Raw genomic sequence first — 17,348 nt, forward strand, 5'->3', positions numbered from 1 at the left:
TGTCTCAGCCAGCCGCGACCGGGAAAGCCATGGGGCGGTGCACAATTGGCCCAGCGTCGTCCGGGTTAGGGGACGGCTTGGCCGGCAGGGATGTTTTTGTCCAATCGTGCACTAGCGACTCCTGTGGCGGGCCGAGTGCGCAATGCACTTCAGAGGTTTGAGTTGTTCCATTGAAATGGGACCTCCATGGCTTTGAAAAAATCTCCTGAGGTCAAGGATGGATCACCGTCACCTAAGGCCATACATAGCCTTCTTTATATTAATTTATATTCTTGTTGTATTGACTTCCTTAATTTCTCACTAATCTGAGATAAATGTAGAGATTCATTTAGAAACAGATCTTTGGAGTTTCTCAGTATTATGGGGACACTGCCCTGTGTAGGGTGCCATCTTTTGGATGGGACGTTAAAAGGGTGTCCTGACTCTCTGAGATCCCATGGCACTTATCGTAAGAGTAGGGGTATTAACCCCGGTGTCCTGGCTAAATTCCCAATCTGGCCCTCTAATAATCCCCAGTTTACAATTGGCTCATTCATCCCCCCTCCTCTCCCCTGTAACTATTCCCCAGATCGTTGCTGCAAATGAGAACGTGTTCTCAGTCAACTTACCTGGTAAAATAACGGATAAATCAAAAAATTTTGAGATGAATAGACTGACCATTAAAATGACCGACAGTGACCTTTTTAGATGATTTATAAACTTTCTCAGATTTGACCTGAAAGACAATAATAGCCTGACAGCCATATTGTAAAGTAGAAGCAAAGCTTGAGAGCAATTGAGTGGCAGTAGCCACAACATCTTAATATAGTTTGTAATATTGCAGAGAAGTGTTTCAACCAGTCCTACCTTTAAACGCTTTAGTCTCTATTCCATTGGGTTTAAAGGCCCAATGCAGGCATTTTTTATCTAAATATCAAATCATTTCTGGGTAACAATTTAGTACCTTTCTCTAATAGTTTTCCCTTAAAATGGTCAAAAATCAACAAAAAATATTAAAAAATAATTTCTCAAGCAGAACTTTTGCTGGAACTGGTGTGAGTGGGGAGGGGGAAATTAAAAACTAGCTGTTACTGGCAGAGAGGATTGGAACTCTTTGTTATTGGTCTATTCAAACTTATACCAGGCAAAAGCAAAAATCCTTTCAGTACATGAAAACCTGCTGATTTATAACGTCCTGTGTAGAGGATCTTTTCAACCAGAAATCATCAGGAAGTAACTATGATACAATTTTTTCACACTTTTACAGTGTTAGTTTCAGCAGATGTACTATATGATACAAAACAATGGAAAAATACTTTTTTACTGCAATGAGCCTTTAAAACTCTGTTGCTAGCCTGTGTGGTACACTGTCTCTCAAGACGTGCTCACTGAGATTCTCGTGTTTCTCTCCTTCTGGAGCTTGGGCTCCAGGCTGAAGTGTGCTTGCCAGGGGAACAACGTGTAGGAAGTGATTTTAGTCAGACAAGGAAGGAGCAACGTGTCAGTGATAATAACGTGGCAGCTGGCTACATGCATACTCCTACCTATACAATTGGTTTATGTCAGCATCATCATCCTGCATTATGGTAGACAAGGACTCAGGACATGCCAAATTTCTCTAAGTTGATTATGGGCATTGTGTTCCTCACTATGTCCAGATAAGATTACTCCCACCGGGCCTTGAACATAGATAGATACACTTTACGGAAGGATGTAACCCAATTGAGGCTTTAATATGTTTAGCGGCTCCAGAAATAGGTTGTTGTACATCCTTTCCCCCCCATCTATCTATTTCATGACAGCTAAACAGGATACCGATTGGTTCATTTGGGATGATAGGAAACCGATCCTACTGTTTGTATAGATAGAAAGTTGGTGGCCTATAGAGGGTCGGCAAAAGTACACGTGATATAGTCATTAGTATTCCTGCTTTTCTTGTATATATTTAGTTTGTACATATTTTTTTGTGATATTTAGACTTGGATGTTTGTTTAGCTGTGGAGAACATTTGAAATGAGTAGCTTTGATATGACATTGTGTTTATTTTGCTGTGCAGATGGAAATGTTGAGACAGGGTTGAGTATAATGTTGTGCCATTAGATTAAACGTGACCTTTCGGGTTTGAAATATACTGCATATCCATTTAGAGGTACATTATGCTGGAACTTTACTCTTCAACCATAGGAGATTTGAGAAACAATTATTGGACTGATAGAGTGACTGAAGTACTTTCTGCCCATGATTCACCAATAACTCCAAGAGCAGGGATCTCAGTGATCTCTAGTCTAAATGAGTTAACCTTATTTTTAGGCTATATCAAAACAAAAGCATTTAAATGTTTTTCGAGTATGACTTGCTGTTAAATATTTCAGATGCAGGAAATGTCTCCAGAAGTCTTTCTCTCCACCCACTAAATCTCTCTCTGTATGTTTTTTTCTCTGCAGTGAGCGTGAGGGCGTTGGATGTCACAGTGACCCAGAGCAGCATCCAGGTAGCCCGCGGCCAGGCGGCCATCTTGCCCTGCTCCTTCTCAACCAGCGCTGCCCTCAACAACCTCAACATTATCTGGATGGTCATCCCGCTGTCCAATGCCAATCAGCCCGAACAGGTAAACCTCCTCTAAACATGTTTATGTGATCTGCGTAGACTGTGTGCCTCAAAACCGTGTTATCCCTCTGAGCTAAAGACTAGGCATCAGCTGTAGAAAGCTAAAACGTCTTCAGGACTCAGGCAAGGTTACCAGCCCATACACCACCATCACATCCTTCTCCACAGTCCCATACACCTACACACTCCCTAACCAAAAAAAACTCTCAACACAACTTTATTGACACACCCGAGACTGGTCACCTCAATGAGGATTTGTGAATATACTGTACTGTTTTCCCATGGGACCCACATGCGTCACACTCGAGACAACAATCACACTGCATGCATCTGTGCCAGGCCACCCGGGTATTGTAGTGTTTGGAGCGTGGCGTACGGCACAAACAGCACACGCCTGGCACACCAGACTAGTCCCTGTGAACATGAAGCATGTGCAGACTTTATCTATAGCCAAGCCAGAACCGGATGTAAGCGGCTGCTCCTGTATGCCCAAAGAAGGTCGCTGTTGTGTTGTAAGGCCATGAAACAAAGCACGCAGGTTTCTCCTGGCCCTTTGATTCAGTCTGATTTCCTCTCATCTGCAGCTGCAGGCGTCACAACCTCACCTGCCTCCAACACGTTTAACCTCATCCACATAACATAATAATCTTATGCACTAATTAACCTGGAGCAGCTGTTCTCGCCACACACACAGGCACACATGCACACACGCACTCAGATAAACACACGGATGAGTGGGAGCACGCACACACACACTCACACAATCAGGCAGACAAGCACACACATGCGTGGACACACACCACACGCACACACACACACACAATAAGAAGTAATAACAGGGGTGTGACTTTGGTTTTAGAAGTGGGGGGGGCATAATTATATGTATTTATTTATCCAGTCAGATAAACACTCCAAACAGCCTACCCGACCTCTCGGAGGCGTCCGCATGATCCTAAAGCACACTGTTGCCTCGTTTTGTATCACAATGATAAAACTGGGTGTGACAAGAATGCAATTTCAAATCAAATCAAATGTATTTGTCACATACACATGGTTAGCAGATGTTAATGCGAGTGTAGCGAAATGCTTGTGCTTCTAGTTCCGACAATGCAGTAATAACCAACGAGTAATCTAACCTAACAATTCAAAAACTACTACCTTGTACACACAAGTGTAAAGGGATAAAGAATATGTACATAGAGATATATGAATGAGTGATGGTACAGAACGGCATAGGCAAGATGCAGTAGATGGTATCGAGTACAGTATATACATATGAGATGAGTAATGTAGGGTATGTAAACAAAGTGGCATAGTTTAAAGTGGCTAGTGATACATGTATTACATAGGGTACAGTGTATACATATACATATGAGATGAGTAATGTAGGGTATGTAAACATTATATTAAGTAGCATTGTTTAAAGTGGCTAACGATATATTTTACATCAATTTCCATCAATTCCCATGATTAAAGTGGCTGGAGTTGAGTCAGTGTGTTGGCAGCAGCCACTCAATGTTAGTGGTGGCTGTTTAACAGTCTGATGGCCTTGAGATAGAAGCTGTTTTTCAGTCTCTCGGTCCCTGCTTTGATGCACCTGTACTGACCTCACCTTCTGGATGATAGCGGGGTGAACAGGCAGTGGCTCGGGTGGTTGTTGTCCTTGATGATCTTTATGGCCTTCCTGTGACATCGGGTGGTGTAGGTGTCCTGGAGGGCAGGTAGTTTGCCCCCGGTGATGCGTTGTGCAGACCTCACTACCCTCTGGAGAGCCTTACGGTTGTGGGCAGAGCAGTTGCCGTACCAGGCGGTGATACAGCCCAACAGGATGCACTCGATTGTGCATTTGTAGAAGTTTGTGAGTGCTTTTGGTGACAAGCCGAATTTCTTCAGCCTCCTGAGATTGAAGAGGCGCTGCTGCGCCTTCTTCACGACGCTGTCTGTGTGGGTGGACCGTGATGTGTATGCCGAGAAACTTAAAACTTACTACCCTCTCCACTACTGTCCCATCAATGAGGACAGGGGGGTGCTCCCTCTGCTGTTTCCTGAAGTCCACAATCATCTCCTTTGTTTTGTTGACATTGAGTGTGAGGTTATTTTCCTGACACCACACTCCGAGGGCCCTCAACCTGTAGGCCGTCTCGTCGTTGTTGGTAATCAAGCCTACCACTGTAGTGTTGTCCGCAAACTTGATGATTGAGTTGGAGGTGTGCATGGCCACGCAGTCATGGGTGAACAGGTAGTACAGGAGAGGGCTCAGAACACACCCTAGTGGGGCCCCAGTGTTGAGGATCAGCGGGGTGGAGATGTTGTTACCTACCCTCACCACCTGGGGGCGACCCGTCAGGAAGTCCAGTACCCAGTTGCACAGGGCGGGGTCGAGACCCAAGGTCTCGAGCTTGATGACGGGTTTGGAGGGTACTATGGTGTTAAATGCTGAGCTGTAGTCGATGAACAGCATTCTCACATAGGTATTCCTCTTGTCCAGATGGGTTAGGGCAGTGTGCATTGTAGTTGAGATTGCATCGTCTGTGGACCTATTTGGGCGGTAAGCAAATTGGAGTGGGTCTAGGGTGTCAGGTAGGGTGGATGTGATATGGTCCTTGACTAGTCTCTCAAAGCACTTCATGATGACGGACGTGAATGCTACGGGGCGGTAGTCGTTTAGCTCAGTTACCTTAGCTTTCTTGGGAACAGGGACAATGGTGGCCCTCTTGAAGCATGTGGGAACAGCAGACTGGGATACGGATTGATTGAATATGTCCGTAAACACACCAGCCAGCTGGTCTGCGCATGCTCTGAGGACGCGGCTGGGGATGCCGTTTTGGTCTGTAGCCTTGCGAGGGTTAACACGTTTAAATGTTTTCCTCACGTCGGCTGCAGTGAAGGAGAGTCCGCAGGTTTTGGTTGCGGGCCGTGTCAGTGGCACTGTATTGTCCTCAAAGCGGGCAAAAAAGTTATTTAGTCTGCCTGGGAGCAAGACATCCTGGTCCGTGACAGGCTGGTTTTCTTTTTGTAATTCGTGATTGACTGTAGACCCTGCCACATACCTCTTGTGTCTGAGCCGTTGAATTGTGACTCTACTTTGTCTCTATACTGACGCTTAGCTTGTTTGATTGCCTTGCAGAGGGAATAGCTACACTGTTTGTATTCGGTCATGTTTCCGGTCACCTTTCCCTGGTGAAATGCAGGGGTTCGCTCTTTCAGTTTCACCCGAATGCTGCCAACAATCCACGGTTTCTGGTTTGGGAATGTTTTAATCGTTGCTATGGGAACGACATCATCAATGCACTTTCTAATGAACTCGCTCACCGAATCAGCGTATTCGTCAATGTTGTTGTTGGACGCAATGCGGAACATATCCCAGTCCGAATGATCTAAGCAGTCTTGAAGCGTGGAATCAGATTGGTCGGACCAGCGTTGAACAGACCTGAGCGCGGGAGCTTCTTGTATTAGTTTCTGTTTGTAGGCAGGGAGCAACAAAATGGAGTCGTGGTCAGCTTTTCCGAAAGGAGGGCGGGGGAGGGCCTTATTTGCGTCGCGGAAGTTAGAATAGCAATGATCCAAGGTTTTACCAGCCCTGGTTGCGCAATCCATATGCTGATACAAAAATATGCTGATACAATAGGGAGTCTTGTTTTCAGATTAGCCTTGTTAAAATCCCCAGCTACAATGAATGTAGCCTCAGGATATGTGGTCTCCAGTTTGCAAAGAGTCAAATAAAGTTCGTTCAGGGCCATCGATATGTCTGCTTGGGGGGGAATATATACGGCTGTGATTATAATCAAAGAGAATTCCCTTGGTAGATAATGCGGACGACATTTGATTGTGAGGAATTCTAAGTCGGGTGAACAGAAGGACTTGAGTTCCTGTATGTTGTTATGATCACACCACGTCTCGTTAATCATAAGGCATACGCCCCCACCCTTCTTCTTACCAGAAAGATGTTTGTTTCTGTCGGCGCGATGCGTGAAGAAACCAGCTGGCTGCACCGATTCCGTTAGCGTCTCTCGAGTGAGCCATGTTTCCGTGAAGCAAAGAATGTTAGTCTCGGATGTCCCTCTGGAATGCCACCCTTTCTCGGATTTCATCAACCTTGTTGTCAAGAGACTGGACATTGGCGAATAGTATGCTAGGGAGTGGTGCGCGATGTGGCCGTCTCCGGAGCCTGACCAGAAGACCGCTACATTTCCCTCTTTTACGACATCTTTGTTTTGGGTCGCAGGCTGTGATCCATTCCGTTGTCCTTGGTGAAAGGCAGAACACAGGATCCGCTTCGGGAAAGTCATATTCCTGGTCGTACTGATGGTGAGCCGACGTTGTTCTTATATTCAGTAGTTCTTCCCGACTGTATGTAATGGAACCTAAGATGACCTGGGGTACCAATGTAAGAAATAACACGTAAAAAAACAAAAAACCGCATAGTTTCCTAGGAACGCGAAGCGAGGCGGTCATCTCTGTCGGCGCCGGAAGTAGAATGTGTGGGTGGTGAAAGTTGCGCCCTTGAGTAATAAATACACACACACACACACCTTTACACACACACACACACAGAGTAACCACACTCAGAAAAACATACATACTGTACTTTGAGGTGCATTCAACTGAAAAATACTTATCCAAATGTGCACACACATGCACCATGCTCACACACCACACCTACACACAAGGTTGCACTGCACAGGTATCTACATGCTCACACACCACACCTACACACAAGGTTGCACTGCACAGGTATCTACATGCTCACACACCACACCTACACACAAGGTTGCACTGCACAGGTATCTACATGCTCACACACCACACCTACACACAAGGTTGCACTGCACAGGTATCTACATGCTCACACACCACACCTACACACAAGGTTGCACTGCACAGGTATCTACATGCTCACACACCACACCTACACACAAGGTTGCACTGCACAGGTATCTACATGCACACACACACACGCAGAGGCTGTTTTGACACAGTCAAACGCACAGATGGAGAGTGAATTGCTAACGTCGAGCAATTGGCTGCCTTTAACCTCCTTCACGCCTGCCTGAGCACCCTTTTGGTGTAAACGGCGAGGCTCGGGAAACATTGTGTGTGGATGATTCTAGCAGGAAGGAATTATTCCACCGCATTCATTTGGTGACGTAGTCTCAGAGGAGTACAGATGTGCCGTGTGTGTATATGTGTGTGTGCGCGCCACTTCAGGCTTTCAGGCACCACTACAACAGGATGAAGACAGAGTCAGCTCTAGGCTAGAACGACAACACCTCATCAGAGCTACAGTACAGTACATTATAGAAGGCACCTACACTCATCAACTTGGGTGAAGTAGTTTGAGTGCAGCACAAGCGTGTACAATTGTCCACCTGTTATAATAGATTGGTTCAAAACATGGGTCAATACCAGTAGAATAACCAGTTGTAATTACCCGGTAACACGCTAATAAATACATACAATTATGACCTAATGTACTTACCACTTCACTGTGGTATGTACTGTGTCGTTGTCTGTAGTTGACATGCATATTAAAGGGTAGTTACAGAAGTTATTCCCTAAGAGTAATCGTGGAATAGTACCAGTGATATAAAGTAATGCCGTTAACCATAACAACATTTCGTACGGGTGAATCAGTGAATGCTTCAAAATAGAGAAACTTTGCCATTGTTCCCAGTTCTATCACAAGCGTGCCAGCACTGCTTCTTCCTGTTGTCTGGTGGGCTGTCTGAAAGGTTCACTGTGGTTTGAGTGTACACCGCTGCCTGTGTTGCGACAGCGCAAGGCTACTCTGTAGGAAATGGCTGTCGTGAATGATTATGGTTCGAGCCGTACACAGCATAATTTTTTTAATCGAAAATAGGCCATAATGAAAAGTGTACAGTCATTTGAAGTCCAAAGTTATGTCACATGTGAAGTTTGATCACAGTATTCCATTTTATGATTTTATATGATATAAAAATGATATGATTTATATTAATTTATTTGATAACTCTTTCTAAAAAGAACCACAGGAGTGTTATCGCTGGAAATGTCAGGCCTCGTGGGACCCCAAATCTGAGCAAATGACGAGTCTTTTGGGCGTCAGTATTCTAATGTTGGGACCGGTATCCATTGTATGGACTGAAAGGAAGCCTTTACAATGCACACTAACTCTTCCTTTCCTCACGTACCAGACATAAGCCTATGCATACTTGTTTGTTTATTAGTGCAGACTCTCTCTGACTGCTTCGTGTATTTGGTATCTTTTAAGACCATCCCTGAGGTCATGAATAAGATGTAAATAAGTTGTTGATAGAGTTTCGTTCACCAAGCTTTAGATTAAACGTGAGAACATCAGCCGGGCTCCTCAAAGACTCAACACGTAGCAACCATCAACCTTTTAGGCTGACTGACGATCATATCCCTCTGCTCACACCCTCTGCTCACTTCGCAAAGAGAGCTCTTCTAATTCTTCTGTTTGTTTACTCTTAATCTTCCATGTTTAGCCTCAGATCAAAAGGGCAGTCTGGCAGTAGCTACATATACTTTGGGACGGATACAGTGGATACAGACCCTTTGCCTTTTTCCACATTTTGTTAGGTTACAGCCTTACTCTGAAAGTGATTACATTTTTTCCTCATCAACCTACAGTGGATTGTACTTTAAAAGATGCAGCGTACTGCAGCACAGCTTTCATGGTGCCGCAGAATTCTGTGGCACGTTATTTAAGTGTCAGACATTTTTACCATTAATGCTAGTTAGTGCTAGTTTGACCACCAGAGGACATATTTGAGAAGGCATTTGATAGCCTTCAATAGTGGCTGTACTAGGGAATTTAAAAAAACTTTTTTGTAAGAACATAGTATATGGGTCGGATTTTAAGAAATGTTGTACACACAATACCCCATAATGACAAAGCAAAGACTCGTTTTTAGATTGTGTTTGCTAATTTATTAATAATAGAAAACTGAAATATCACATTTACATAAGTATTCAGACCCTTTACTCAGTACTTTTGTTGAAACACCTTTGTCAGCGATTACAGCCTCAAGTCTTCCTGGGTATGACGTTACTAGCATGGCACACCTGCATTTGGGGAGTTTCTCCCATTCTTCTTTGCAGATCCTCTCAAGCTTTGTCAGGTTGGATGGGGAGCGTGGCTGAACAGCTATTTTTAGGTCTCTCCAGAGATGTTAGATTGGGTTCAAGTCCGGGCTCTGGCTGGGCCACTCAAGGACATTCAGAGACTTGTCCCGAAGTCACTCCTGTGTTGTCTTGGCTGTGTGCTTAGGATCATTGTCACGTTGGAAGGTGAACCTTCGCCCCAGTCTGAGGTCCTGTTCGCTCTGGAGCAGATTTTCATCAATGATCTGATCTCTCTGTACTTTGCTCAGTTCGTCTTTGCCTCAATCCTGACTAGTCTCCCATTCCCTGCCGCTGAAAAATATCCCCACAACATGATGCTGCCACCACCATTCTTCACCGTAGGGATGGTGCCAGGTTTCCTCCAGAAGTGACGCTTGACATTCAGGCCAAAGAGTTCAATCTTGGTTTCCTCAAACCAGAGAATCTTGTTTCTCATGTTCTGAGAGTCTTTAGGTACGCCTTTTGGCAACTCCAAGCGGGCTGTCATGTGCCTTTTACTGAGGAGTGGCTTCTGTCTGACCACTCTACAATAAAGGCCTAATTGGTGGAGTGCTGCAGAGATGGTTGTCCTTCTGAAAGGGTCTCCCATCCCCACAGAGGAACTCTAGAGCTCTGTCAGAGAGACATTCGGGTTCTTGGTCACCTCCCTGACCAAGGCCCTTCTCCCCTGATTGCTCAGTTTGGCCGGGCGGCCAGCTGTAGGAAGTGACTTGGTGGTTCCAAACTTCTTCCATTTAAGAATGGAGGCCGGTGTGTTCTTGCGGGCCTTCAATGCTGCAGAAATGTTTTGGTACCCTTCCCCAGATCTGTGCCTTGGCACAATCCTGTCTCTACGGACATGCACTGACATGCACTGTCATCTGTGGGACCTTATAAAGACCGGCGTGTGCCTTTCCAAATCATTTACCACAGGTGGACCCCAATCAAGTTTCATAAACATCTCAAGGATGATCAATGGAAACAGGATGCACCTGTGCTCAATTTCGAGTATCATACTGTAGCAAAGGGTCTGAATACTTATGTAAATATGGTATTTCTGGTTTTAATACATTTGCAAAATTTCTAAAAACCCGTTTTCGCTTTGAATTATGGGGTACTGTGTGTAGATTGCTAAGGAAATTGTTTTATTTAATCTATTTGAGAATAAGGCTGTAACGTAACAAAATGTGGAAAATGTCTTTCCGAAGTCACTGTATATACCGATTGATTCTTGTAGAAAATAACTTAAATGCCTTGTGAGCTTAGTTCAACTGTCGTACTTCATCGGGACTCAAAATACAGTAGAAGCTTGCTTTACTCCAATGTTTGTAAACAAAGTAAATGTAAACAAACACTATATAGCCTCCAAATATGGTTTAAAACTATACATTTGATATCATGGATGGTCGGTCCTTGCATCTATAGCTCTGTCTATGAATTTGAGAGTGGTTACATTTCTTTAGCCCCATCCCTCAGTTTTTATGTTAAACAGTGGTGGGGAGGGCGCTTTCTTATTGTTTCAACTGCTGCTTCCCGCTTTAAGCCTGATTTGCGTGCAGACGGTGAGGCCTGGTGGGTAAGAGCCTTGGAAATTAAGCTGTCCATTCTCCTTTACTCCCTCATAAACCACTGCTGTATCCTGATGCTGGGTTTTATAGGAGGTATAGGAGATGTTCCAGACCAGGGTCGTACACCAGGATCCTGTTCACTAGGCACGAAATGGAAGAAAATGGGCCGATACTATCTGAACTTGCCCAATGAGAAACACTTGTTTTCAACATTTTGCAACGTTTTGCCCGAATGAATACAACCCATGTCATGGCTGATGAGAATGTTGGGAGCGGGGGTTGTTCATTGGTTTACAGGGAGAGGGGATGGGATAGCAAGAGGAATATGGCAGTGGACATGGTATTTGGGTCCATGCCAGTTCTTACTAGGGATCACTGCCATTTGCACACTGGAGCGTACAGCGCTCAGGAAACTGCGGCGCCGCAATTTACATGCAGCTAAGCAGCCGGTTGGAGGGAGGGATACAGGAAGGGATGGACGGAGGAAGGGAGAGGGGAGAACATCACGCAGCGTTACTGAGATGGTTCTGTGAATCCCTGGGTCCTTTGAACAGGACAGTTCAATGGGTGTTCTTTCAAACACAGCTGAATAGCCTCCCTGATTCCCCAGCATGCTTTTGTGTGCCTGGCTGAAGGGTTAGGTGTTTTTATTTATTTAGAAGGTGCGCACAAATGGCTGCTTCTATCAGAGTTCAAAGCAACAAAAAGCTTTTGAACACCTCCGACTCTCAAACCTGCAGCTTGGAAGAGCTCAAATCAACAGAAGGTTTCATTTCAATAGGACTTGTATTTGTCTGGATGTTTTTCCACTTTGGCATCACTTTACTGAGGAGAAATTGCATTGCAGATGAATTGACCATGTCAATGGGGCTAGGCTTCTTCATAGTATTACCATAGTTACCATAGTTTGGTGTTTTAGTTCCTTGTTGTGTGTGATGGAAACAGTATGTTGACTATTGAGCTGTGTGCCCCTCTTTTTGCTCACAATTTTAAAGCTTGTAAGCTGCTCTTGAATTCATGCTTGTTGTAATGTAACATACTTGTATAGTTCAGGATATTTTTTAAATGATCATATTCTGTGTGTTATCATTCAAGAACATCTATGTTATCCATGGATGGACCACCTTCCATCCTTTCAGTTGTCAGGTGATGCTTCAGTATATACTGCAACACTAGGTCGCCCTCTTGTGACTGTTTGTTGCACCTGCACCCTTCAGTGTCCAGAATCCTCATCCACTCACTTGCCTGGCTGTTGATTCTCTGTTGTTTGGTTTTTATTTAACTGTGGGATGAAGTATTGCATTTTAATTAACTTAATTAAACATTGCTTGTTGAATTATCTCTAATGTGTAGCAGAGAACGGTTTTTGATTAACTTTCTACGATTACATTTAACCTCGGTGATTGTTTTTCCATTCACATTTAAGATATCGTCATACCCTTTATTTCCGCAAAATTAATCAATTCATTATGTTTGTACCCCAATATAAAGCTCTGCATCAATTGACATCTAGGTAATGCACTTTCCCCTGCTGACCCAGGATGGACACAGTTGGCCACAGTTTCACGAACTTGCATCCGGATGTACAGTGGACAGAAAATCTCTGATGTTCCATTGAAATAGAAGTGGTCATTCGCACATGCTAGAAAAATAACAGAAAGGCCTGCACACTGTACGTTCCTAATGACCACCTAATGACCAACATTTCGATCCATAGGATCTTTGTTAGGTCAAACTAATGATATTCCATAGAAACGGAGTGAGTGAATCTCTGCCTTTTTGTCTTTCTCATCTCAGGTGATCATCTACCAAGGTGGCCAAGTGTTCAGTCTAGCCAACCACTTAAATGGCCGGGTGGGTTTCGTGGCCACCATGCCGAGTACAAGTGCCTCTATCTTCATCAACAACACCCAGCTGTCAGACACGGGGACCTACCAGTGCCTGGTCAACAACCTCCCCGACAGAGGGGGGCGCAACATCGGGGTCATCGGCCTCACCGTGCTGGGTAAAACACACTCTGCTACATTAGAATTACAATTAAGGGGTTGCATACTATGCACATATAGCCTGGCAACTCTAACTTGACTACAGACCAGGCTACGGTGCATAGCCTACAATGATTAAATGGAAGTGGAAACGCATTGCATATTGTAAGAATTCTATTGTATGACATTTGTTTTGACAAATGAGTGTGCTAAGCTGGTTTTAAAGATGACTCTTATAGCATGTTGGGACACCATAGTTCTGTATGTGTATACTATAGGAACAAGACCTGCTTTAGATAGGAGCATCTGTTAAATTACTCAAATGTAACGTAACATGTAGGACCCGATGCCTCTTCAGGAGGATAGGACTTGTCTGTGCTGATTGCTAAGGTACTAACTATACCCCTCTATCTCCTTTCTGTCTCTCCAGTGCCCCCGTCGGTGCCCTCATGCCGTGTCCAGGGCACGCTGGACGTGGGCGCTGACATCATGCTGATGTGCAGCAGCGAGGAGGGGATCCCCACGCCCAGCTACACCTGGGTGAAACTGGAGTCGCTGCCCAAGCTGCCCCACACCGCCATGCAAGGTATTAAACCCTGGCCGTGGGCGTGCCCTTTTGCCCCACCTTCGCTGGTAAATCAACAAGGATCTTTGGTAACGTCACCGTGGCTTCCGCCCACCCGCCCCCCAACTCTGCCCCTCAGGGTGCCACCACCCACCCTGGTCCAGTTCAGGGCTTGCATTCACAAAGCATCTCAAGAGTAGGAGTGCTGATATAGGATCAGCTGGTCAACAGTTCCAGTCATTTTATGACTGATCCTATGTCACCACTCTACTCTGAGACTTTTCTTCTGAATACGGACCCAGTTTTGTGTGTGTGTGTGTGTGTGAGCCGTGCAGTGGCCTCTCCTCTCTCTCTCCAGCTGTGTCAACACGGCACAGTGTGATTCTTACCGTACTACACTACTGCTCACTTCAACACAAGGCTACCCTCCACAAGGACTAATCGGCTTAGGTTTCCTTCATCACTCCTCCTCCTGCCTGTCTGTGTTGTTTTACACAGTAGATATCAACTGTACCAACACTGCCACCATGATATCTGTCTGCAAAACAGCCCATGTTGCAGAGAAGAGGTTAGGGGTGAAATCTAGGCCAGGAATCTGGATTAAGTGCTTATGTGATTTGTTCCAAGCTCCTATGGTAGCCTTTTCTTAAAGGCAGTAGTGTAATATAACGTAATACTCCATCAATTATCAGACGTATGAACAACGGCGCTGTAATTTAGTTTATATCAGCAAGGCACAGAAATATAATGTATAATGTACCACAGCCATTTTACGGTAAGTGATTTGGTGCCCTCTATTGGGTTTTTGCCAGTAGTCCCAGTTATAGTACCATATCCTAAAGCAAGTTGAATAAAGCTGTTATGTAAAGTAACATATCTGCATAATACTAAATAAGATGTGCTCAACAATAATTTCAACTGCCTAAATGATTTTGAAATGATTTTGGTTATTTAAATTATGTAAGTAATGTATGAATGTTTTGGAACACGTTTACAAGCAAATGGTTACATGAATTATTAGTCCTAAAGGAATTTCATTCATATTTAATCCCAATGTATTTTAATGAGATGTTTTTGTGTATTGTCTATTTGTTCTGAGGTTGTGGATGGTGTCCCCCAGTGATGTTTTTGTGTCTTGTCTATTTGTCTGAGGTTGTGGATGGTGTTGTTTTTTGTGTCTTGTTTGTTCTGAGGTTGTGGATGGTGTTCCCGGTGATGTTTTTGTGTCTTGTCTATTTGTTCTGGGGTTGTGGATGGTGTTCCCCTTGTCTGTTTGTTCTGAGTGATGTTTTTGTTTTTGTGTCTTGTCTGATTTGTCTGAGGTTGTGGATGGTGTTCCCCGGTGATGTTTTTGTGTCTTGTCTATTTGTTCTGGGGTTGTGGATGGTGTCCCCCAGTGATGTTTTTGTGTCTTGTCTATTTGTCTGAGGTTGTGGATGGTGTTCCCCGGTGATGTTTTTGTGTCTTGTCTGTTTGTTCTGAGGTTGTGGATGGTGTTCCCCAGTGATGTTTTTGTGTCTTGTTTGTTCTGAGGTTGTGGATGGTGTTCCCCAGTGATGTTTTTGTGTCTTGTCTATTTGTTCTGAGGTTGTGAATGGTGTTCCCCGGTGATGTTTTTGTGTCTTGTTTGTTCTGAGATTGTGGATGGTGTTCCCCAGTGATGTTTTTGTGTCTTGTCTATTTGTTCTGAGGTTGTGGATGGTGTTCCCCAGTGATGTTTTTGTGTCTTGTCTATTTGTTCTGAGGTTGTGGATGGTGTTCCCCTATTTGTTCTGAGGTGATGTTTTTTTTTTGTGTCTTGTTTGTTCAGAGGTTGTGGATGGTGTTCCCCAGTGATGTTTTTGTGTCTTGTCTATTTGTTCTGAGGTTGTGGATGGTGTTCCCCAGTGATGTTTTTGTGTCTTGTCTATTTGTTCTGAGGTTGTGGATGGTGTTCCCCAGTGATGTTTTTGTGTCTTGTCTATTTGTTCTGAGATTGTGGATGGTGTTCCCCAGTGATGTTTTTGTGTCTTGTCTATTTGTTCTGAGGTTGTGGATGGTGTTCCCCGGTGATGTTTTTGTGTCTTGTTTGTTCTGAGATTGTGGATGGTGTCCCCCAGTGATGTTTTTGTGTCTTGTTTGTTCTGAGGTTGTGGATGGTGTTCCCCAGTGATGTTTTTGTGTCTTGTCTGTTTGTTCTGAGATTGTGGATGGTGTTCCCCAGTGATGTTTTTGTGTCTTGTCTATTTGTTCTGAGATTGTGGATGGTGTCCCCCAGTGATGTTTTTGTGTCTTGTTTGTTCTGAGGTTGTGGATGGTGTTCCCCAGTGATGTTTTTGTGTCTTGTCTATTTGTTCTGAGGTTGTGGATGGTGTTCCCCGGTGATGTTTTTGTGTCTTGTCTGTTTGTTCTGAGGTTGTGGATGGTGTTCCCTTGTCTATTTGTTCTGAGGTGATGTTTTTGTGTGTCTTGTCTATTTGTTCTGAGGTTGTGGATGGTGTTCCCCAGTGATGTTTTTGTGTCTTGTCTGTTTGTTCTGAGATTGTGGATGGTGTTCCCCAGTGATGTTTTTGTGTCTTGTCTATTTGTTCTGAGGTTGTGGATGGTGTTCCCCGGTGATGTTTTTGTGTCTTGTCTATTTGTTCTGAGGTTGTGGATGGTGTTCCCCAGTGATGTTTTTGTGTCTTGTCTATTTGTTCTGAGGTTGTGGATGGTGTTCCCCAGTGATGTTTTTGTGTCTTGTCTATTTGTTCTGGGGTTGTGGATGGTGTTCCCCGGTGATGTTTTAACCCTAGACTGGCATGGTTTGTGTTTAAACCTCAGACCAGATGCAAGGGACCGTAACACTAAGGAACATCAGTACCAGTACCTCTGGTCTGTACCAGTGTACAGCCTCCAACGCCATCGCCAAGAGCACCTGTCTACTCAACCTGCAGGTTGTGGCACGTAAGTACCCAACATAATGATGACATAAGCAGGGCTTTGTGCAGTACCACTCGAAATAAAACTTTTAAAAAACACTAATCGGAACGTATCAATGTTAAATCCTTGGACCTCACCTTACAAATACTGATTATTTCACTCTGGATATACTCCTCAAGGATTTATTTAGATCAGCTTTAATATTGCAGATAGACGGTGGCTTCTATCAACGTAATTGTCTGCATCATTTCCAATACCCCCATATATATTTTTGGTAAATATATACAGTACAAGTCAAAAGTTTGGACACACCTACTCATTCAAGGGTTTTCTATATTGTAGAATAATAGTGAAGACATCAAAACTATGAAATAACATATGGAATCATGTACACTACCGTTCAAAAGTTTGGTGTCACTTAGAAATGTCCTTGTTTTTGAAAGAAAAGCACATTTTTTGGTCCATTAAAATAACATCAAATTGATCCAGAAATACAATGTAGACATTGTTAATGTTGTAAATGTCTATTGTAGCTGGAAACGGCTGCTTTTTAATGGAATAGTTACGTAAGCGTACAGAGGCCCACTTTCAACAACCATCATTCCTGTGTTCCAATGGCACGTTGTGTTAGCTAATCCA

At 44.0% G+C, this 17,348-nt stretch overlaps 1 protein-coding gene across 1 annotated transcript in view; it reads left to right on the forward strand.

Annotated features, from left to right (window-relative positions):
- LOC115141611 (immunoglobulin superfamily member 11-like) overlaps positions 1-17,348 on the forward strand; it is a 113,974-nt gene that overhangs the window by 87,195 nt on the left and 9,431 nt on the right. Inside the window, exons 2-5 of the mRNA XM_029680643.2 lie at positions 2,424-2,587; positions 13,056-13,263; positions 13,674-13,829; positions 16,611-16,733. Coding sequence (XP_029536503.1) covers positions 2,424-2,587; positions 13,056-13,263; positions 13,674-13,829; positions 16,611-16,733 — 651 coding nt within the window. The remainder of the gene's footprint in view (positions 1-2,423; positions 2,588-13,055; positions 13,264-13,673; positions 13,830-16,610; positions 16,734-17,348) is intronic.

The sequence above is a fragment of the Oncorhynchus nerka genome, linkage group LG14, assembly GCF_034236695.1.
Source record: "Oncorhynchus nerka isolate Pitt River linkage group LG14, Oner_Uvic_2.0, whole genome shotgun sequence".
NCBI classification, from domain to species: domain Eukaryota; kingdom Metazoa; phylum Chordata; class Actinopteri; order Salmoniformes; family Salmonidae; genus Oncorhynchus; species Oncorhynchus nerka.